The 22,352-nt window shown below is 48.5% G+C and overlaps 1 protein-coding gene across 1 annotated transcript in view; it reads left to right on the top strand.

The window, feature by feature from the left end:
* Positions 1 to 587: 587 nt before the first annotated feature.
* Positions 588 to 22,352, top strand: part of Rgs9 (regulator of G-protein signaling 9) — a 73,840-nt gene continuing 52,075 nt past the window's right edge. Inside the window, exons 1-3 of the mRNA NM_019224.2 lie at positions 588 to 767; positions 15,757 to 15,853; positions 21,612 to 21,662. Coding sequence (NP_062097.1) covers positions 711 to 767; positions 15,757 to 15,853; positions 21,612 to 21,662 — 205 coding nt within the window. The 5' untranslated portion in view covers positions 588 to 710. The remainder of the gene's footprint in view (positions 768 to 15,756; positions 15,854 to 21,611; positions 21,663 to 22,352) is intronic.

Here is a 22,352-nt window from a genome sequence, read left to right as displayed (position 1 = left end):
GAAGTAAAATATAATTTGCCTCAGAGCTCACTTCTTCCTCTCTTGAAACCAACATCTTTCCAATTAATCTTCTTATTAGGTTAATAATTAAAAGTCGATATAGGATATTTTTTCTTAAATATCTATTTAGGAACAAGCACAGCGTTGCTCGTGTATCTATTAGAAGCTTGATGGACACTTCTATTGAATATCATGAAACTGTTTAAAAATTTTACTTCTCCCATAAAGAGATTCTTAGCGCTAACTTATCCAAAGGTGTCCAACTCTTCTGCAAGCTGGCACGCGAAAGCCCCGTTCCCGCTGCGCTCTGCTTCACTTCTTTATAACTTCTCGCAGGTTAACAGGCTCGCACACCTTGGGGCAGATGCTCTAGCTCCAGCATCCGTGATCCGGACTTCCTACCTGAGGTTTGGTCCAGGTGGAGCCGGACACCGCCCCCTGGTGGCAGGTGGGAGCCCGCGCAGTGCATGCTAATGAGCGCGCGGCGCGGCTCGCTGATTGGTTGGCGCGAATTCCAGCTGCTTTGCATGTCGGCGGGTGCGAGGGAGAGTCGAGGGGCAGCGGGTGGCATTCTGGGCCCTGCGCACTCCTCTTTCCGTGCCTCCCAGTCCACGCCCAGGCTGGGGCGGACCAGGCTGGCTGGTGAACTTGGGGGTTTCCCCTTTTCGCTCCCATTCGTGCTGTGGTCGTGAATTCATCCAGGGTCCAGAATGACGATCCGACACCAAGGCCAGCAGTACAGGCCGAGGATGGCATTTCTTCAAAAGGTACCCCGGGTGTCCTCACCTGGACCCTGACAAGTGGGCGGGGACCCAGTATGTGGAGTGGCCAAGGGACGATTGGGCAGGGGCAGAGGGTGTCCATCTAGGTCGGTCGGCGCTGCCCAATTTTACTAAATGACTTCTGTGCTGCTATATGTGTTGTGTTTAAAAACCATATTGATTGGGTTTTCGCGTAAACTGTTTATAGTGGAGAATTCGAAGGCAGCAGCCGTGATGGTCTGCTGGAGGACAAAAACAACCTGTTACTCAGGAGGGTGCTTGAAGCTGCGCGGAGATTTGAGACAGCCGATATTGTTACAAGGAATCGGCTATTAAATGAACATTTTGAATATTTCCCCCAACATCAAACAGCAGGATTTTTAAGTGTGTGTGTATATATATATATAAAGACCAGGAAAATGTGATTTGTGGGATCAAGACACCCACTCATCCCCCCAGGATAACAATCTGTGTATTTTCTCTACATTTAGAGCCTTTTCTTGTCGATGGCAAATGCCCAGCACAGGGTGTCCGTTCCCGATGGACATGTGGGAGGTGGGTCACCTATGGGGTGACGTGTCTGGGGATAAAGTGGTTCATTTTGTTCTGGGCTTTCAAGTTAGAAAGTGTGGGAAGAGGCACTCACAGGATTAAGTCTCAGGTCACTTGTCTGCCCTACCTCTGGCTCCTGCCGCTTTTTTACAGGATTATCCTGTTGAGGAGAATTAGCCAGATGCTCTGTGACAAGCTGGGGCCTGCCTTGAGCCCCTAGAGCTAAGCAACTGGGTGCAATCGGTGACTCACTGTCCTAATCTACAAGATGTTAAAAGCTGGACAGACCTGGGCACACCAGGACATTTCTCACACCTCCTCAAGAAGCCAGGTAGAAGAGATGTGAGGAGGGCCATGGGGCAAACAGAGGGGAAATGCTGTCTCACTCAGAAGAGTAGACAATGTAACTCCCAGCTCCAGAAAGGGCAAGAAACTGCCCTTTCTGGTCTGGTGGTCAAAAGGAAAACATCATCTTCAGATCGTGTCTACAACCGTCTTCTCCTGTCAAGCAGGACGGCCCTGGCTTGGAGACTTACAGTATGGAGCACTCATGTGTTTATGATTCCCAAGCACTCTTTCCCTTGACCCTCTGAGTGGTGTCTTGCTCTCTAGCCTCCCACCCCCGCTCCCACCCCTGGGCATGCCTTACTTCCACACAATCCTCCTCAGTTCTCCCCAGACCCCTCGCTCCTCACTGGACCCCCTCACTTCCTCCCCTGCTTGTCCTCTTCTCTTCATTCTAATCTTCCTCACCTCTACCTCAGCCCCAGCCTCCCCGTCTCCATCTTGTCCCATCTCCCCTTTCCTCCTAGACGAGCCTCTTCTTCCATACAACTCTGTACTCATCCTCTTTCACGGTCCTCACTGCCTCCCCCCTCCTCCATGACACCCTTCGTACACATTGATTTTCTTTCCCAAGCTGAGTGAGCTCTCTCACGGGATGCTCCCCTCCCTACTGGCTTCCTAGACGCCCAGGACACTGTCCACCCTTTGCAGCCCGTTTGCTCAGAGCCCGCTTTCCACCTTCTCCCTGACTCTTCCTCTCACTCACCTCCCACTCCTGCTCTCCAAGGAGAAGAACAGAGCAGCCCAGGCACCCTAAGCTGTCACTTAGAACGTCTCCCTCTGTCTAGGACCCTATGCCCTTCCAGGAATAGCCTTCTCCCCTCTGCCAAACTCCCGCTCCCCTGTGAAACAGGCTTTTCTGACCCCATTGGGAGAGCACCTTCCCTCTCTGGGTCTACAGGTCCCGTCCTCCTCACCTACAGTATCTCGTCCCTGGCTGCCTTGTCCTGGTAAGGATACTGTCTGCATCCCGTCTGTGCCCACTGGGGTCTTGAACTAGATCACAGAGCCCCTTGGGTCAGAGGCCAGAACAGGTCTATAGAACCTCAGGAGCCTATGGTAGAAAATCCCCAGCAATCATCCACTTGAGCTAGACAGCCAGCCCTTGAGAAAAAGGCCTGGACCGGCAGAATGCGGACCCAGGCGCAGGTTCCGTTCTGCACTCCTTCAGTGTCCGACGTGGGCAGGGCTTTGCATGCATTATCTTGTTTGGTCCCGACAGCTGCTATTGTCCTTTATGGAGAAGGATACTGAGGCTTGAAGAGGTTAGGTGACTTGCAAGTCACACGAGCCTAGGTGGAACCTGGAAACAATACAGGTGTGGCTCTGTCCATGTGAGTGCGACACAACGATCAGTTTTCTTATGGAGTGGGACAGGTGAAGAGGTTGTGAGAAGGCTTGGGGGACATGGATCTGGGGACTGAAGGATAAGTGGGATAGTCTAGGCAGAGAGAGAGAGAGAGAGAGAGAGAGAGACAGAGAGAGAGAGAGAGAGAGAGAGACAGAGAGAGACAGAGAGAGAGACAGAGAGAGAGACAGAGAGAGACAGAGAGACAGACAGACAGAGACAGAGAGGAAGAGAAGGAGTGAGGGAGAGAGACAGAGAGACAGAGAGACAGACAGACAGAGACAGAGAGGAAGAGAAGGAGTGAGGGAGAGAGACAGAGAGACAGACAGACAGAGACAGACAGACAGACAGAGACAGAGGAAGAGAAGGAATAAGGGAGAGAGACAGAGAGACAGAGAGACACAGAGAGAGAGACAGACAGACAGATAGAGACAGAGGAAGAGAAGGAGTGAGGGAGAGAGACAGAGAGACAGAGAGAGAGAGAGGAAGAGAAGGAGTGAGGGAGAGAGACAGAGACAGAGAGACAGAGAGAGAGACAGACAGACAGACAGAGACAGAGGAAGAGAAGGAGTGAGGGAGAGAGACAGAGAGACAGAGAGAGAGAGGAAGAGAAGGAGTGAGGGAGAGAGACAGAGACAGAGAGACAGAGAGAGAGACAGACAGACAGACAGACAGAGACAGAGGAAGAGAAGGAGTGAGGGAGAGAGACAGAGAGACAGAGAGAGAGAGGAAGAGAAGGAGTGAGGGAGAGAGACAGAGACAGAGAGACAGAGAGAGAGAGACAGACAGACAGAGACAGAGAGGAAGAGAAGGAGTGAGGGAGAGAGAGAGAGACAGAGAGAGAGAGACAGACAGAGAGAGAGACAGACAGACAGAGAGATAGAGACAGACAGAGACGGAGAGGAAGAGAAGGAGAGAGAGAGAGAGAGAGAGAGAGAAGAAGAAGGAGGAGGAGGAGGAGAAAGGGAGACAGACAGACACAGAGAGACAGAGACTGCAGGTAGAGGGGACAACATGAACCAAGGTGCAGAGTTGCAAGGACACAGGGAATCTTGTGAGTTTGAGGGTCTGCTGGCCCTTAGTAGACATATTCTAAAGCACAAGGAACAGGCAGAAAGGTAGAGGGGGCAGGGGAGACAATAATGAGCCCCCACAATGCCTTGAAGGCAGTTTGATCCCCCACCCACCCCAGGGAATCACTGCGAAGTTTGGACAACGGTGGCCAGTTATAAGCTAAGACGACCACCGTGGTAAGCCAGATGGAGAATAAGCTGTCTTCATTTCCCGAGTCCAGCAAGTCAACTTAAGGGTCTCCTGTACCTGCCCCATCACTCCAGACACCCTGGAAATGGAGGCTCTTCCCAGAGCGGGGGAGGCTGACGAGGTTCAGCAGGACCCTGTCTCCTGGGAGTCAAAGCGTTTCCCTCACAGGCGTCCACCACAAGCTCAGTGCAGTGTCTGGAGAGAACGCTCCTAAGCCGAGTTGCCGCTCATCTGGAAGGTCAGAGCTTGTTCAAGATGGACGCCTGGGGATGTGGTTCAGTAGCATGCTTGTTCAGTGGAGTAGGACGCCCTGGATTCACTCCCCAGTCCACACACACTAGATACGGTGGTGCACACCTGGAATCCCAGTGCTTGGGAGGTGCAGGCAGGAGGACGGGAAGCACGAGGCCATCCTTGTCTGCTGTCCCAGTCGGGGTTACTATTGTTGGGATAAGCACCATGACCAAGAGCAACGTGCGGAGGAAAGGGTTTGTTTTATTTGTTTTATCTTATACTCCCAGGTAACAGTTTATCACTGAGAGGAGTCAGGGCAGAAACCTGGAGGCAGGAAGTGAAGCAGAGGCCATAGAGGGACCCTGCTTACTGAATTGCTCCCCAGTGCTTGCTCAGCCAGATGTCTGAGAGCATCCAGGACCACCAGCTCAGTGGTGGCACTGCCTACAGAAAGCTGGGCCTTCCCATATTAATCCTCAATTGAGAAAATGCCCGATAAGCTGGCCTACAGGCTATGCTATTGAGGCTCGCTCTTTCTTTCTTTCTTTCTTTCCTTCTTTCTTTCTTTCTTTCTTTCTTTCTTTCTTTCTTTCTTTCTCTTTCCTTTCCTTCCTTCCTTCCTTTCTTTCTCTTTCTTTCTTTCTTTCTTTCTTTCTTTCTTTCTTTCTTTCTTTCTTTCTTTCTTTCTTTCTTTCTTTCTTTCTTTCTTATATATTTGGTTGTGAGCCTAGCCTTTAACAGCTGAGCCCATCTCTCCAGCCCTCTTTTTTTTTTAAATTGGATATTTTATTTATTTACATTTCAAATGTTATCCTCTTTCCTGGTTTTCCCCCTGAAAACCCCCTGTCCCATCCCCCCTTACCCTGTTTCTATGAGGGTACTCCCCCACCCACCCACCCACCCACTCCAGCTTCACCACCCTAGCATTCCTCTACACTGGGGCATCAAGCTTTCACGGAAACAAGGGCCTCACCTCCCATTGATGCCAGTTAAGGTCCCTTCAGCTCCTTCAGTCCTTCCCCTAACTTCTCCATTGGGGTTCCCTTGCTCAGTTCGATGGTTGGCTACAAGCATCCTTATCTGTAATGGTTAGGATCTGGCAGAGCCTCTCCGGAGACATCCATACCAGGCTCCTGTCAGCAAAGCACTTTTTGGCATCAGCAATAGTGTCTGGGTTTGGTGTCTGCATATGGGATGGATCCCCAGGTGGGGCAGTCCCTGGATGGCCTTTCTTTCAGTCTCTGCTCCCTCTTTGTCCCTGCATTTCCTTTAGACAGGAGCAATTCTGGGTTAAAATTCTGGAAGTGGGTGGGTGGCCCCATCCCTCAACCAGGGGACCATGCCTAACCTCTGGATATGGTCTCACAGGTTCTCCCTCCCCTTTGTGGGGTATTTCAGCTAATGTCATCTCCGTGGGGACCTGGGAGCCTCTTGCTTTCCTGGCATTTTCCTTATTAAGATTCCTTCTTCCAAAAGTGACCCTAGCTTGTGTCAAGTTGACATAAAAACTAGCTGTTACAGCTACATAGTGCGTTTGAGATCTTGGCTCAAGAAGACAAGCGTGACAGAAAGGTAGAGAGAGACCCATCTGCCAGGACTTTACTGTGGGATTAGCTGGTGACACACGGTGAACTGAAGAGCGTGGGTGAGTAGCTCTGACCCCATGGAAACTTACTCTGGTGCTGGTCTGCATATCTCAATGATAACACAGTCCCTATCCTGGCCATGTTGACTTATCCGTGCTCTGGGGATTTCTTGATGCCATAGGAAGGAGCCCTCTGTTAGGTGACTTGACTTTTCTGTGTGGCTTATGGTATCTCCCTTCTTAGATAGCAGTGGGGAAGCAGCCGTGTTAAGGAGACTTGGTGCAGAGGGAGGGATCACTCTTTCATTTGGTATACAAAAGGCAGTGCTGGGTGCCAGGTGCCAGATGTACCAAGGAGCTTGGAGACCAGCGGGAAAGACAACACCGGGTAAACCAGGAGACACATGGAACGTGGTTGTGGCAGGCATTGTTGGAGGATGCCTCCAGTGCGGGAGAAGTGTGCTGTGCTCAGGATCGGAGGATTAAGGTTTCACAAGGAGGCTTGTGACTGAGTTACGAAAAACTACTGATGTTTTTCCAGGGAGAGGGGAAGATGAGTAACATTTCTGGCTGATGTAAAATACATATGTGTAGGATAGCCTGTCGATATGGAAGACTCTGTGAGAGGGCTGAGAGAGGGCAGGGGTTGGCTGTTGAGGTGGGCGGATGGGAAGGCTGGAGGTAAGAAAGGCTGATTGCTGGAGAGCCTTGCACGATGCGGTGAAGAGCCTGTGCTTTCTGTGTTTAATGAGATGCCGTTTGATGTTTTTAAAACCAGGAATGAAGGCCGTGGGCTAGTTTACATGCTAAAGGGGTAGTTCTGATGAGACCAGGAGAGCCTCTTGATACTGGCTGTGTTTTGCAAATCGCTGATACCAAGCCACAGTCTGATGTATCCCAGGCTGGCCTAAAAATTCCTAGGCAGTGGAGAATGACCCACGAGACGTCTGCTCCTCCTACCTCCGCCTCCCAAATGCTGGTACTGAAGATGTGTGTCACCATACCCAGTTTATGTGGTGTTGGGAAGTAAGCCCAGGGCTTCATGTGTGGCAAGCAGGGACCCTACCACCAAAGCTACATTCTGCCCACGTGTTAGTTTTCTAGAAGAGCTTGTTCGGTGGTTTGAATCTACATTTGAAACAACAGCCTCTGGGAACACTGGGCAACAATTGTATCTATTATAGGTCCCCAACTGGGAATTTTACTGGCAGTGGAATATTAATTAATACTCTACCACGCACCGGACAGGTCCCCAACCAATAATGATCCCATTCAAAATGTGCACAGGACACTCTTCCTTAATTGAAGGGATGGCGCGGCCATGGCGAGTGGATGCTAAGCTCATCACTTAGGAAGATGAACTGGAGAATACACTGAACTCTGGACCAACTGAGGCAGAGACTGTAGTCCAGAGTGGGTCGGAGGACTTCCCAATGGGATGGGATTTAGTGGCCCAGTATGAGATGTTCGAGACACAAAAGCAGAATCAACAGAAGCTAGCCACTGTCCTTGGCTGGGGATGCCTGCCACGCCTTGCTGAGCTAACAGAAGGGTGGAGAGAGCAGATTTTGGGGCAAGACCACTATGTAGTGGCCAGGCACAGAGTGCTGGTATGTCTTTAATCCATTGCACTGAGTTGACAATGGCTTATTTGCAAGGTCACAAGCGCCTCGGTTAGAAAAACAACCCTGTGGTTTTGGGTCACTTGCCCCATCTCAATATAGGAAAGCACTAATTATGATTGTCCCCCGGGGAGCCTTCTCCAGTATTAAGGAAAATTCCAGCCCCTGAGATCTTCCACTATGAGTGACAGCTCCTCAATTTGGGGAGCAGCGTGGGTGTGGTAGGTGGGGTGTCAGAGCCATCAAAACCATCTCTTCTGATCCTTTCAAGAGGCTTCGGGTCCCTAGCTTACCCGGAGTGAAGTTTCAGCCTGAAACATGTGCGTCTAGGAGGCCAACACAGGGTCATCCAGGGGCCTAGCAGTGGCCTGGTTTTATAGCATTTTTGTGTTGCCTGGGAACCCGGCTGATTTTTACTTTGAGAGAAGCTGAAAGCAGGTCTTCCTGGGAGCAGAGTGGGGATGGTTGTAGCTGTCCTTTATCTAGGGATGATGCATAGTGTGAAAGTTTACAGCAGAAGCCCCAGGCAGGCTGAGTGTTTTAAATAACAAAACTCTCACTTTCTCGTAGTTTGAAATCTGAGCTCAGCCTTTGGTAGGAATGGGTTCCTGAGAGGCCTCTGCCTTGGTTTCTCTGTCCTTACATCATCTTCTCAACTAGGGTCTAATCCTCTTCTCATAAAGACGTGTGTGTGTGTGTGTGTGTGTGTGTGTGTGTGTGTGTGTGTGTGTGTATACGCGCACACCTGCCTGTGTGTTTGCATGCTTGTGTGTAAGTGTGTGGGCGGGGTGGTGTCCCTGAATTCAAGGTTTTATGAAAGCTGGCTCTTGGTTTGTTCTTTCCATTAAAAACACTCTTTTTAAAATTTCACTTTTTTTTGTTTATTTGTGGATGTGCACTTACCCCACCCCACACGTGTAGAAGCTGAAGGACAACCTTTGGGAGTCAGCTCTCTCCTTCCACCATGTGGCTCCCAGAGATTAAACCTGGATTGGCGGGCTTAGCTGCAAACATCTTTACTCACTGAGCCTTCTTGCCAGAACCAGCCCTTGGTTTTACAGGGGTCTCGTTGTTATAATTCAGGTTTGCGCTGACTGTTGGATTCTCCGACCTCTGCCTTTCAAGCGATCCAGTCGGTAGGCTTGCATGCATGTCCCCCACACCTGGCTCTTATCACTCTTTTGAGGACCCACTCCGCTTCTCAAAACCCCTGTCTTCAGAGGTACTGAGGCTGGTATATGAATTTGGGGAACACTTTCCAAAACTGTAACAGTCCTTCAGCGATGGCGCCATGAACTAAGAATCCTATTAGTTTTAAGTGTCTGGGGAGACCCCTCAGAGGGATTTATGGGGGGGGGAAGCCTGAGAAAAATTGATTGGAATCCCAGTGTGCTGACTCCCTCACAATGTTCCCCGAGGCGAGTGTGATGAACCCCCCCTCCCACAGGCTTCTCCTTTTTGTGAAGGCTGACACACCTGTTAGAAAGAAATCTGACTCCCTCATTGTAATTTTTAAAATAACTCTCATTATTCCTCCTCTGAAGGTTATTTTCAAATTCTTAATAACTAGTTTTTTTTTTAATTGCAAAGACAAGGAATCAAATCTGCCGACTTTCTCTTGGGGAAACTCAGGGTTTCTAACTTTTAAGGTGGGATCCGGTCTATTCTCCAACCTATGGGTCCTCACTTGCATGAAACAGCTTTGTTTCATCTAACAAAACAATTTTGAGGGTGAGAAAGATAACTCAGTAAAATGCCCAGAGCTCATATATATTTAAAAAATCCATGTGTGGTGGTGCACATTTGTAATCCCAGAGCAGGGAGGCACAGACAGGTGGAACCCCCCAGATGCTGTACTCAACCCTGATTGAGGGACACTCTAAAACAAGGTGGTGGCCTGAGGGACAAGAACCAAGGTTGTCCTCCAGCCTACACACACACACACACACACACACACACACACACACACACCACATACACATACACACATACATGCACATGTACACGCACATACACACATACATGCACTTACATATACATATACACATATACACATACATACACACATGCACATATACACGCACATACACACATACACATACATACACATACACACATATTCACATACATACACACATACACACATATATGCACATATACATGACACACACACATATTGTAAGTGAATTTATCCTTTCAATTTGGCAACAAACATGAGAAAAAGGAGTCTTGGTTTTAACTTCAGAAAGTCAGGTACTTCTATGTCTCTGAGACTCACAAGAGCTAAGAACTCTTGGAAAGTTGGCACAATAAGAGTATTGGGCCGGATGTGATGATCCCCTCCCATACACTCACTCCTTCCTAGTCATATGGCGTCCTTGGTCCCTGGGCCAGCTCCCTGGCTGCAGCTGTCTCCCAGTTCCACTTTTGACCCCTGGGGTTTCCAATTCTGTCTCTGCTACTTAGCCTCATGGATGACATCTGACCTGAGACATCTTTAAATTTTTATCTCACAGAAGGCCAAAAATACTGAACCCATAGTGGTGTGTGTGTGTGTGTGTGTGTGTGTGTGTGTGTGTGTGTGTGTGTGTGTGTACTTGCTTGTGTATTTGTATATCTGCATATGTGTATGGAGGCCAGAAGCCAAGCTTGGGTGTTACTCCTCAGAAAACATCTACTTTGTTTTGGAGACAGGGCCTTTCACTAGGACTTGGGGTTCACCATTAGAATAGGCCAGGGATCTTCCTCTCCAGCTCTGGGATTACATGGAATAGACCGTTTTACGAGTGTGGTAGTATTGGGCATTGACCTTGGGTCCTCCTCTTGGTTTTGTGCTTAGCACAGGCGGAGCCACCTGCCCAGACCCTGGCTGCAATTTTCATTCCTAATGGAACTGTGAACTGGGAAGGTTTCTTCACTGACAGACAGACATGAGTAGTAAATGAGGGGCTCCTGGAGCTGCTGGATCTCCGCTTCAGGCTGACCTTTGGCCTGCGTGTGGGAGTGGCCTGGGCCACCCACCTGATCCCAGCCTGGATCCTGAGATGACAGCTTAGCTGCAACAAACATGAATCCTACCTAGTACCTCTCGGTGCCAAATGAGGCCAGCGCCCACACTCTTGAGGAGGTGGGAGCCCTTTAGTTTCAAGGCGAGGTGGCTGAGTGGGAGGGAGGCAGCACGTAGAACTTTCAGTTCAGGGCTTCCCTGGATGATCTTTAACCTCCACACTGCAACTGGGTTAGTCTCTCTCGTTTACTTTTAATTTTATTTTATTGCGGTAAGATTTAACAGGAGGTCTAACTTAGATTTTTAAGTGTTTGGCCCAGTATTATAAACTGAAAAATAAAAAAAACAAAACACACCCTCCCCCCTCCAATCAACCCAGTATTGTACAGCATGTTTCTAGGATTGAGTCCCATTTGCTGACATTTTACACCTCTCAATTAGCAAATCCCCCTTTCTCCTCTTAGCCCCCAGCATCCCTTAAGCTGATTTTGCCTTTAAACATCGTTTCATATGAGCACTCAGTCCACTTCTGTGAATGAATTATTCCTCTACCAAAATGAATTTTGTCTGCACTGCCCATCTGTATCTTTGAATATTACAGACTTGTCTTCTGGTGTGCTATGTGTGCATGTGAGCGTGTGTGTGTGTGTGTGTGTGTGTGTTCATGTGCTTGTGTGTGCATGTATATGTGCACATGCATGAGTGCTTGTGTGTATGTGCATGTACATGTGCGTGCATGTGTATGTGCGCATGTGCATGTGTGTGTGTGTGTGTGTGTGACATATTACTCATCTCTTCATTTGTTTATGTCTATGCACATTCTTCCCATGCCTTAGCCATTGTGAATAAATGATGGAGTTAACTCGTGGATGCAGAGTCTTCTAAAGATCCCGATTTCAGCTCCTTTACATGAATGTGTAGGGGCCGGATGGCTGGATCACACAGGGCATTCTTTTTTTTGGTTCTTTTTTTTCCGGAGCTGGGGACCGAACCCAGGGCCTTGCGCTTCCTAGGTAAGCGCTCTACCACTGAGCTAAATCCCCAGCCCCACACAGGGCATTCTTAAAGCTGAACTTTAGTTTCTTTGAGCCATGTCTATGTCACTGTCTATTGTGTATACAAGAGTGTGAGCCTCAGCCTCCCTCCCATGTAGAGAGGCTCTGCACTCTTCCACACCATCCCCCTGTGGGAGTACAGTCCAGCTCTCACGACTGAGGGCAATCTTACTCACCCTCCTCATAGAGTTTTGAGGGTTATTTTAGTCACCTTCCTTGTCTGGCTTTTAATACCACAAGCATTGCCCTTGTTTATAATTCGCTGTGTAATTTTGGTCTCATGAGTACTGTGGTGCACCTTAATGCTTCAGTGCTCAGTCTCATGTTCACTCTTCACAACATCCCCGTGATGAACAGGGCCGTGCGCTCCAGTGTATGGAGATGCGAACAAACAGATAAAATGTTCAGCTTTGGCTCTTTGTTTCTTTGTTTGGACTCTGGGTGTACAACCCAGGACTCCATGCATGCTACGAGTGTTATGCCACCTGCCCCCAAATTTCACAGTTGAAGGCTTCTCGATTCTCGATTGGAGCAGAATTTTGAACTGAGCTCTCCTGGCACCCAGATTCCTTGCTTTTATGTTAGTTAATTTTTCATACCACTCTCTGAGGACTGGGGGTGCATCTCTGAGGACTGGGGGTGCATCTCTGAGGACTGGGGGTGCATCTCTGAGGACTGGGGGTGCATTTTTCACTGTTTTATACCCTCCCAGTGCTCAATAAGTACCTGAATTTGTTTCAGTGATGGGGTTGGGTTTTCACCCACTGATGTCTAAACAGGCCAGTTGCTGAGTTCCACCGATGCATTACTGCGTGCATGCTACTGGTATAAAGGGATGCAAGCATGGCAGCTTATGCTCCCAACATCCCTAGTAAAAACAAAACTAAAAACCTGAAACCAAATGCTTCAGAATCGGAAGCTGTGGGTATCAGCCTGATACCAGAATCAAAAAACTACACACACGCGCACACACACATACACACACACACATATCACACACAAATATACACATATCACACACACATACACACACATACATACACATATATACACATACATACACACATACACACATCACACACATATACACATATATACACACACATATACACACATCACACACACATATACACACATACACACACATATATACACATACATACACACACATACACACATCACACACATATACACACATACACACACATATATACACATACATACACACACATACACACATCACACACACATATACACACATACACACACATATATACACATACACACATACATACATCACGCACATACACACACATATTAACACACACACAGCACACACACATACACGCACACCACACATACACACATATCACACACATGCACACACACATCACACACATATACACACATACACATTACACACATATACACACATATACATACACACATCACACACATACACATACATACACACATACACACATATACACATACACATACATGACACACATACACATACATCATACACACACACATACACACACATCACACTTCACACAGACATGCACACATATCACACACATGCATACACACAACCTATTTCATGTGAAAAATAATTTAGAGTACTGCATAAAATTTTCTTTTGGCTACATCTCAAAGGCAGTAGATAAAGCAAAAATGAATTTCGTGTTTAGATATGTTTCCATCTCTGAGAGATACCATGTAGAAGTGAATATCCCCAAATCTGAAATACAAAACACTTCTGGTATCATGCATTTTGGATAGTGACTATTCTGCCTATATGTCTTTATTTGTATAGTACATGTGTGTATACATACACACACACACACATCTCTTTTTCTATAAAGCATTCTAACAGTTGCTTAATTAGATATCAAGTTATTATCAAACCATATAAATTAGCTCAGTTAAGAAAAAATAATCCCAGGACTTGGGATGAGAATCTAGGGTTCATTTTGCTTCTGACCACAAGCACCTTCAAGGTGCAAAGGACATGTCTATCAGAGTGGCCACAAAGCGTGGGAGGTGCTAGGATAATATCGAATTTGTGAAATTGAGAAGAAGCTAGCAACTGGGGAGCTGCTTGCTTTGGGCATTATCGAGGACAGGTCTAGGCTGGTCCTGAGGGTATGTCCAAGTGTGTGCAGCTCACAGACTTCAGCATAGAGCTGTGGACCAGAGAAAGACAGAGGGGGTTCTTGGTTCTCATCTGTTGGTTCAGGGTCTGAGCCTGTGGGCCTAGCTGCCCTTTAGCCTGGAGACACTGTAGTATCTATCTTCCTATTGCCTCCTCTTCTGTGTGTCTTGTAAGATTTGTTCTGGGAGCACTGCCTCCCTAGCTCTCTAAGGGGCTTGTGATCTTTTGGACTTGGTCTTCGTCGTATTTTGTTAGAGCATTTTCTCCTTATCAGGAGTTTCACTTCTCTCCATTGCTAACTTGGGATCAACCTTAGTCCAAACATTATAAACGGGGAGTGGGAAGGCGAGAGGACGGGAGACAGAGGGGCAGGCGAGACAGGATGTAGCTTGCAGGGACATATCTTCAAGGACCCTACCCTCACCAACTCCTTCCCACCCTCCCTCTAAGTTTCCATCACCCCCGATAGTCTGTCAGATTCCGATATCATAGATGGAATCTCCCATTGGAGACTCCTCATGATCCAATGGCTTCCTCAAAGGCCTACTTCTATACAGATTTGGGGACCAGGCCTTCAGCACATAAATCTTTGGAGGGACTTTTCAGATCCCCCATGATGCAAGCCAGAATACTTCTTGTGTATTATATATAAATTAAAGCTTATCATTGCGATGTCTGTTTAGGATAAATTAACATATCCTGGACGTAGTCCTATCTGTGGCTTTAACATCTGCTGGGATCTTGCAATATCTTCCCAGAGGGTAGAGGGAATGGTTGCATCTAGGCAATCTTAGGCTATGGACCGCCATTGTTCTTTGGTGTCTTAGTTAGGGTTTTACTGCTGTGAACAGACACTTTGACCAATGTTAAGTTTTATAAAGGACAACATTTAATTGGGGCTGGCTTACAGGTTCAGAGGTTCAGTCCATTGTGATCAAGGCGGGAGCATGGCAGTGTCCAGGCAGGCATGGTGCAGTCAGAGCTGAGAGTTCTACATCTTCATCCAAAGGAAGGCAGGAACAGACTCAGCATCTGAGGCAGCTAGGAGGAGGGTCTCCAAGCCCACCCCCACAGTGACACACTTCCTCCAAGAAGGCCACACCTTCTAATGGTGCCACTCCCTGGGTCAAACATGTGCCAACTATCACATTTGGTTTCCCAGCATTCCCCAGAGATATACCTGCTTGTTAAAACAATGATGGCCACTGGAGGTGTGGATGGTCTAGCGAGGGACTGTGATAGTCTCTATTAATGGGAGCTTCCTGAGGAGGTGACATTTGAGACTTAGTAGCCCTGTACATGAGACTTAGTATCAGCCAGGGACCGTCTCACCCTTTTTCTACCTCGGAAACCTCTTCCTGCCTCCTTTTCCTTGTTATGGATATATTGTTCTCTGGTAACTGCTGCTGTTCCAAATTCTAACTCGGGAGAACCCTGGGAAGACCGCTATGGCCTGGTCTCTACCTGCCATTCCCACTGCAAACAACACTTCTTCTCTTTCATCTCACTGCATCTGCTTGTGGTGTTCTCTCATTTTCTGTCGATGACAATCTCTCTTGTTGAGGGCAGTCCGCTCTTGAGCCTCTGCGCATTTCCCAGATCAGAATCCATCCCTCGGGGCCTCCCAGCCAGGGAGGCACCTATCTACAGAGCACACACAGGGTTCTCTGGTTGTACAGTAGCTGCTTTGTGTCTATTTGGCTCCGGCACCAGGTTGGAAGCCCCTGGGTCCCCTTTGCGTTTTTGGATCCTGCATGTGGTTCGAAAAGCTTCTGGAAGAGTTCCACTCAGCAGGTTCTTCCTGTTCTGTTTTTTTTTTTCTCCAGATTGAAGCACTCGTGAAGGACATGCAGAACCCAGAGACGGGAGTCAGAATGCAGAACCAGAGAGTCTTGGTCACCAGTGTCCCTCATGCCATGACAGGTAATGTGGCTTAGTTGTGATTTGAAACAAAATCTACAGGGGGACTGGCAAACTTGAGCACACAGGATGCCCTGGTTGCTTGATGATGATGATGATGATGATGATGATGGTGGTGGTGGTGGTGGTGGTGGTGGTGGTGGTGGTGATAGTGATGGTGGTGGTAGTGATGATGGTGATGATGGTGATGGTGGTGGTGGTGATGGTGATGGTGGTGGTGGTGATGGTGATAGTGGTGGTGATGGTGTTGGTGATGGTGATGATGGTGGTGGTGGTGGTGGTGGTGGTGGTGGTGGTGATAGTGATGGTGGTGGTAGTGATGATGGTGATGATGGTGATGGTGGTGGTGGTGATGGTGATGGTGGTGGTGATGGTGATAGTGGTGGTGATGGTGTTGGTGATGGTGATGGTGGTGGTAGTGATGATGGTGGTGATGGTGATGGTGGTGATGATGATGACGATGACGGTGATGTTGACGGTGATGGTGATGATGGTGGTGGTGGTGATGATGGTGGTGGTGTTGGTGATGTGATGGTGGTGGTAGTGATGATGGTGGTGATGGTGATGGTGGTGATGGTGATGGTGGTGATGATGATGACGATGACGGTGATGTTGACGGTGATGGTGATGATGGTGGTGGTGATGGTGATGTTATTGTCTATTTGACTCAAGCTACAGTCAAGCTTGAAAGAGGAAAGCCAATTAAAATACCTCCATCAGATCACCTGTAGGCAAATCTATAGGGCATTTTCTTATTTAGTGATTGATGAGGGCAGGCTCAGCCCACGGAGGGGGACAGTGTCACTGCTGGGTCCTCAGTTGTATAAGAACCCTGGCTGAGCAAGCCATGAGGAAGGAGCAAGCCAGTAAGCAGCACTCCTCCATGGCTTCTGCTGCAGTTCCTACCTCCAGGTTCCTGTCTGGGCTCCACTCTGTGGACCGTGACATAAGATACATAAATCAAATAAACCCCATGTCCTCCCTGAGCTGCTTTTGGTTATGGAGTTTTGCACAGCAGCAGAAGCCTAGCCTAGACACAGCCCAACCACCCACAGCCTGCCTGTGTTTGTAAGCGAGGTTTCATTTCTGTTACCTGTAATCTACGGCTGCTGTACCATTCCAGCAACAGAGACACCAGAGCAACCCAGACAGCGTTAAGTCTTCAAAACTAAAGTATTTACTGCTGTTTGGCTGGGAAACAGGGCTTCTGTCTTTCTTCACCCTTCGAATCCACATTCAGACCCTGAGCTCTCCCTGTGGGGCAGATCCTTGGTTCCTCCTTGTGTGAGGGTTTAAGGGTGCTCCAGAGTATCACTTGGGGACATTAGTGTGTGTGTGTGTGTGTGTGTGTGTGTGTGTGTGAACATAAGGATGCATTTTGCTTTCTCAGTTACCCATGCTTTGTGTCAGGACAAGGTGTGTGGCCTGCGGAAGCAGACGGCTTCTCGGAACCAGGGATTTGTGAGCCTGTGCTCTTGACCCTACCTGTGACCTCATACCTATGACCTCACTGTATTTCTCTCTCCTCCTCTGCCTCTCTGCACGTGTATGGTGTATGTAGAGGGTCAAGCTTGGCTGTTGACCCTTTTTTTTTAAAGATTTATTTACTATATATGAGTACACTGTAGCTGTCTTCAGACACACCAGAATAGGGCATCAGATTCCATTACAGATGGTTGTGAGCCACCATGTGGTTGCTGGGATTTGAACTCAGGACCTCTGGAAGAGCAGTCAGTGCTCTTAACCACTGAGCCATCTCTCTTAGATGCTATCTACTTTGTTCTTTTTTTTTTGAAACAGGAACCCTAACTGCTCTTTGGCTTGCCCATCTGTCCCCGCAGCATGCCTGCTGCCACGCTTGGCTTTAAAAACAAAACAATGAACAAATGAATGAACAAACAAATGAATGAATGAATGAATGAATCAAACAAACAAAAAAAACCCTAGGTCCTCAAGCTTATGTACAAAGCGCTCTATGAACTGAGCGGGCCCCAGGACTTGGACTGCACATGTTTTTACACAAGGTGCCTTATGTTGCAGAGACAGGCTGTCTCCCATCATCCTTCTGATTGCTTTGAATAAAAATATATATGAATAGGAATCTATAATATATATATCATGATACATTATAATATAATATTGATTTGCTGTGTAAAATAAAAATCATCAGGGTGGTCCTGCCTATCCCAACTCTTTTATGGATGCTAACGGACACGGGGAGGGATAACTCAGGCTTTCACCACCCCTCAGCCACTGCTGCATACGCAGCCCCTGAGCAGCACACTCCTGCGACATTTCTCTCAGACAGGGATCACCATTCATGCCTCACAGTGAGAAAACCAAGACAAGGTTGATGCATGTCAAGGGTTCCTCCAGTGCAATAAATGGGAGACCCAGTTGGAGTGCTTCAGAGCAGCTCAGGGACACACGGGAGACTGGGACTCAGAGTGGCCCTGGGCATCCCGAGAGTGAAGACCTATGGGTAGTCATTTCCCAGTGTTTAAGAGGCAGCCAGGGATTGGGGATTTAGCTCAGTGGTAGAGCGCTTGCCTAGGAAGCGCAAGGCCCTGGGTTCGGTCCCCAGCTCCGAAAAAAAGATCCAAAAAAAAAAAAAAAAAAAAAAAAAAGAGGCAGCCATCCTGGAAGGCATCCTGGCGGCTGTCTGTCATTACTGCTCTGAATTTGTTAACTCTGGACTAGAAAGGACCCTTCAGTGGGAGGTTGCTTGTTGGTAACCCCAGAGCTCGGAGTGAGTGTGCGCATAAGGATACCTTTGTTAAATGAATAGAGGAATCAGTTCTGGGTGAGCCGTGCAGAGAGCCCTAGACAGGAGTGGAACACCTGGGGTTTAATCCCTCGAGTATCTCTTTCCCGGCCTGCCCTCATTTTCTCACTGTACAGTGGCAACAGAAAACCCAGCCTGAGAGGAAGGAGGCAGGGATGAAAGAGACCGTCCTTCTGCTCAAGGGCCCATGTGTGGCAGATGTGTCACAGCTTATGGATGTTGGCAGTTCCTCGGGGTCCCCATGGAGGAGTTAGACAGGACTGAAGGAGCCTTAAGGGGTTTGCAACCCCATAGGAAGAACAACAATGTCAACCAACCAGATCCCCCAGAGCTCTCGGAAACTAAACCACCAACCAAAGAGTACACACGAACAGATTCATGGCTCCAGTCGCATATGTAGCAGAGGATGGCCTTGTTGGGCATCAATGGGAGGAGAGGCCCTTGGTCTTGTCAATGCTGGATGCCCCACTGTAGGTGAATGTCAGGACGGGGAGGTGGGAATAGGTGGGTTGGTGGGGGAGCACCCTCATAGAAGCAGGGGGAAGAGGGGACAGGAGAGGGGGCTTCTGGAGGGAAAACTGGGAAAGGGGACATTTGAAATGTAAACAAAGAAAATATGCAAAAACCCCAAAAAGGTTGGCAGTTCCCTCCTTTGTGTCTGCCAACACCCACGATAAAGATAGGGGTAGGTATGACAACCTCTGTTTTACACAGATGGGGCGCTAGATAAATAAAGACGCCCAAGCTGTAACTGTGGCTTAGAGGTACGACTTTTGCCCAACACACATGAAGTCCTAGGTTCAGTCTCCAGTACTGAAACAGTAAAGAGGTTGAGAACTAGTCCCCAGGGTACTGAGCCCATGCAGGACTGACCTTGAATTTGAGTCTGGCTTTGAGACTTAGACTCCATCTTGCCCCATGTCAGTGTGCGAGCATGTGTGTGTGTGTGTGTGTGTGTGTGTGTGTGTGTGTGTGTGTGTGTACACTCACACACGCTCTTTCTCCCGTGCACATGGGTTATGTGTGATTTCTGGATTTGGGTGAGATTGCCCCTCTGCCCTATCTTCTGTCTTCACTTGAGTCCCACCTTCTGTAGAAACACACCACGAGAGAGGAGCCCCCATGCTGCCAAGGCAGAGCCAGGGATAACAAATGCGCGTATGCAGCTTCTTCAACGGCAGGAGCCAGGGCTTCTGGGATCGGTCGGCTGTGGAGCCTGAAACCGCCAGCCTGCCGTGCTGCCAGCACAGTCCCTCGGTGCAGATGCTGGTGGCACTGTAAATTCATTTGGTTTATTTCAGGAAGCAGTTAAGTGGATGAGAAAGTCCCGGGCTCCTCAGCAGAGAGTACTAATCAGTCTGATGTCTGCCTGAGGCGGCCTCGCGAGATGCGTGCCTTTAAAGAGAGATGTGGCGTGGCATGTTGGTTGGCACAGGCAGGCCTAGGATTTGAAGCAGAATTTTAGATGAAGAGTTTTGCTTTGGAACCACCAGCGTAGGGCGAGTCAAAGCTGAGGCCCAGGAGGTGAGGATGCTGGGAGGCAGTAGTGTGGCGTGTAGCTACCGATGGGGATGGTGGCTGATTGTCCATCTCAGCCTACACGATATGTGAGGAGGAGGTACAGGTTGTTCATACTTAACCACGATGGTGTCAGGTCATTATATCCTGGGGGATATAAGGAGATCATAATTGATCTCTTTGGAAGGCTGTAAAAGAAGTATCCTTTCTCTACCGCTCAAGAGGGAAGCGTTTAGGACCACTAGCCACATAGATACGGATGAAAGGATCTCGAGATCCTGTGACATTTTTTCCGGCATGTTTTGGGGGCCAGTTCCCAGGCAGGCGGGGACCAGATTCTGCCTTAGGGAATCAGGCTGAGGATGTGGGGAGCGTGGCCATTGCCATTTACGGGTGCTCTGAGTCGGGGAGTTCGGTTTCGGGCATCTCGTCTTTCTTCGGAGACGCCATTGCTCTGTACGGAAAGCATCTGGTTGTGAGGCCGGAGGCCTCGGGCTGAGAAACAAGCTCACTCCTCCCCCAGGTTCTACAGGACCCTCAGACTTCTCTGGACTTATTTGTCTCCACCCTGAGATAAACACCCATGCTCGGGGCTGTGAGGCTGAGCGCGCCGTCGCTCTTGACTCATCCCTGCCTGCCTCTCCTGCCTTCCGTCTAATGCAGCCTTAGCTCAGTGCGGTTCCCCAGCCAGAACTTTGCAAGGCCCAAGGCAAAAGCACAAAGGGATCCTACATTCTATGTTCCAAAGTTTTGTATCAACCTACAAGATGTTACTAAAATAGGTTCCCTCCTCCACTCGGATGACAGTACCTTCGCGGCAACCTCAAGGTTTGAATTTAGAGCTCTCTGGCTCTTGAGTGCCATACCTGGAGACTTAAATACAAGAGAGCCATCACCCCTGCCTTCAGCCTGCCTTTAATTCTAATCCTTTCTTCTGGTTCACTTCCGTGTGCCTAAACTCCATTCAGAACCCTAGCTGGCCTGGAATCTATTTTTTCTTTATGCTTAGACTCAGTCTGTTTACTGTTTGCTTGATGAGTGGTGGTCCTTAAATCATTTTTACTATCAAAAGATAAATGAATACATCGAGTGAGGTCAAGACTGAGCATGGCTACTCAGGAGATGGAGTCAAAATTATGAGTTCAAGACTACCTGGACCATATAGTGATTTCACGCTCAGCCTGGGCCACTTAGTGAGGCTCGACAAAAAGCAAGCAAGCGAGTGAACAAACAAATACGGACAAACTTATAAAGAAAAGGCATTGCATAGTGGAGGATCTGGTGGGGGCATGTCTTGGTGGATATTAGTTGCTTTGAATTATTTGAATGAATGGGTGGGGTTGCTCAGGGACAGGGCCACCACCAAACAGTGAAGATGCATTTTGTGGAGGGCGGCACGGTGGTCCTGGGCTAGGTTAAGTGGTTATGATGCTCACCAGGTCCGTCTCTGTTTTGCAGGAGGCGATGTTCTGCAATGGATCATCCAGCGCCTTTGGATCTCTAACCTCGGTGAGGCCTTCGCCTATGCAGCTACTGGTTGCCGTGCATGCAGTTCTAAAGGGGGAAAGCCGGAAGGAGGCTTTGCAGGAGCCACTAAGAAATGCACATCTCAGTTGGCGAGACAGGACCTTCCTAGACAAAACAGCCAGAGTCAGAAGCAAAGGCCTGGGCTGGGGAGATGGCTCCATGGGTAAAGTGTTCTGTGTGCAAACGTGAGGACTCGAGTTCAAACTCCTAGCAGTCGGGCAAAAGGCAGCACAAGTCTGTAATCCCAGCATTGGGAGGGAGGTGAGTCAGGAGAGATCTTGTGGGCTCACCGGCCAGCCAGTCCGGCTGAAACGGTGAGCTCTAGGTTCAATGAGAGACCCAGTCTGACAAACTAGATGGAGAGCGATAAAGACACCCGTCATGACCTCTGACCCACACACATGTACGTGCTCATGAGGACAAACCCTTACACTACATTATGTCCATGGACATGCACATAGGAAATCAAACAAATCTTAAAAAAGAGAGGAGAGAGAGAGAGAGAGAGAGAGAGAGAGAGAGAGAGAGAGAGCCAGCCTCTGTCCCAGGTCAGAGAGAGAGAGAGAGAGAGAGAGAGAGAGAGAGAGAGAGAGAGAGAGAGAGCCTCTGTCCCAGGCCCCACAGGTCTTATGCTGTGGAGTTTGGTGGTCACTGGCTGAGCTGCAAGTTCTT

This window comes from Rattus norvegicus, chromosome 10 (genome assembly GCF_021556685.1).
Source record: "Rattus norvegicus strain SHRSP/BbbUtx chromosome 10, alternate assembly SHRSP_T2T, whole genome shotgun sequence".
Lineage (NCBI taxonomy): Eukaryota > Metazoa > Chordata > Mammalia > Rodentia > Muridae > Rattus > Rattus norvegicus.
Note: the sequence above shows the minus strand (reverse complement) of the source record. Positions and strands in the feature narration are given on the sequence as shown.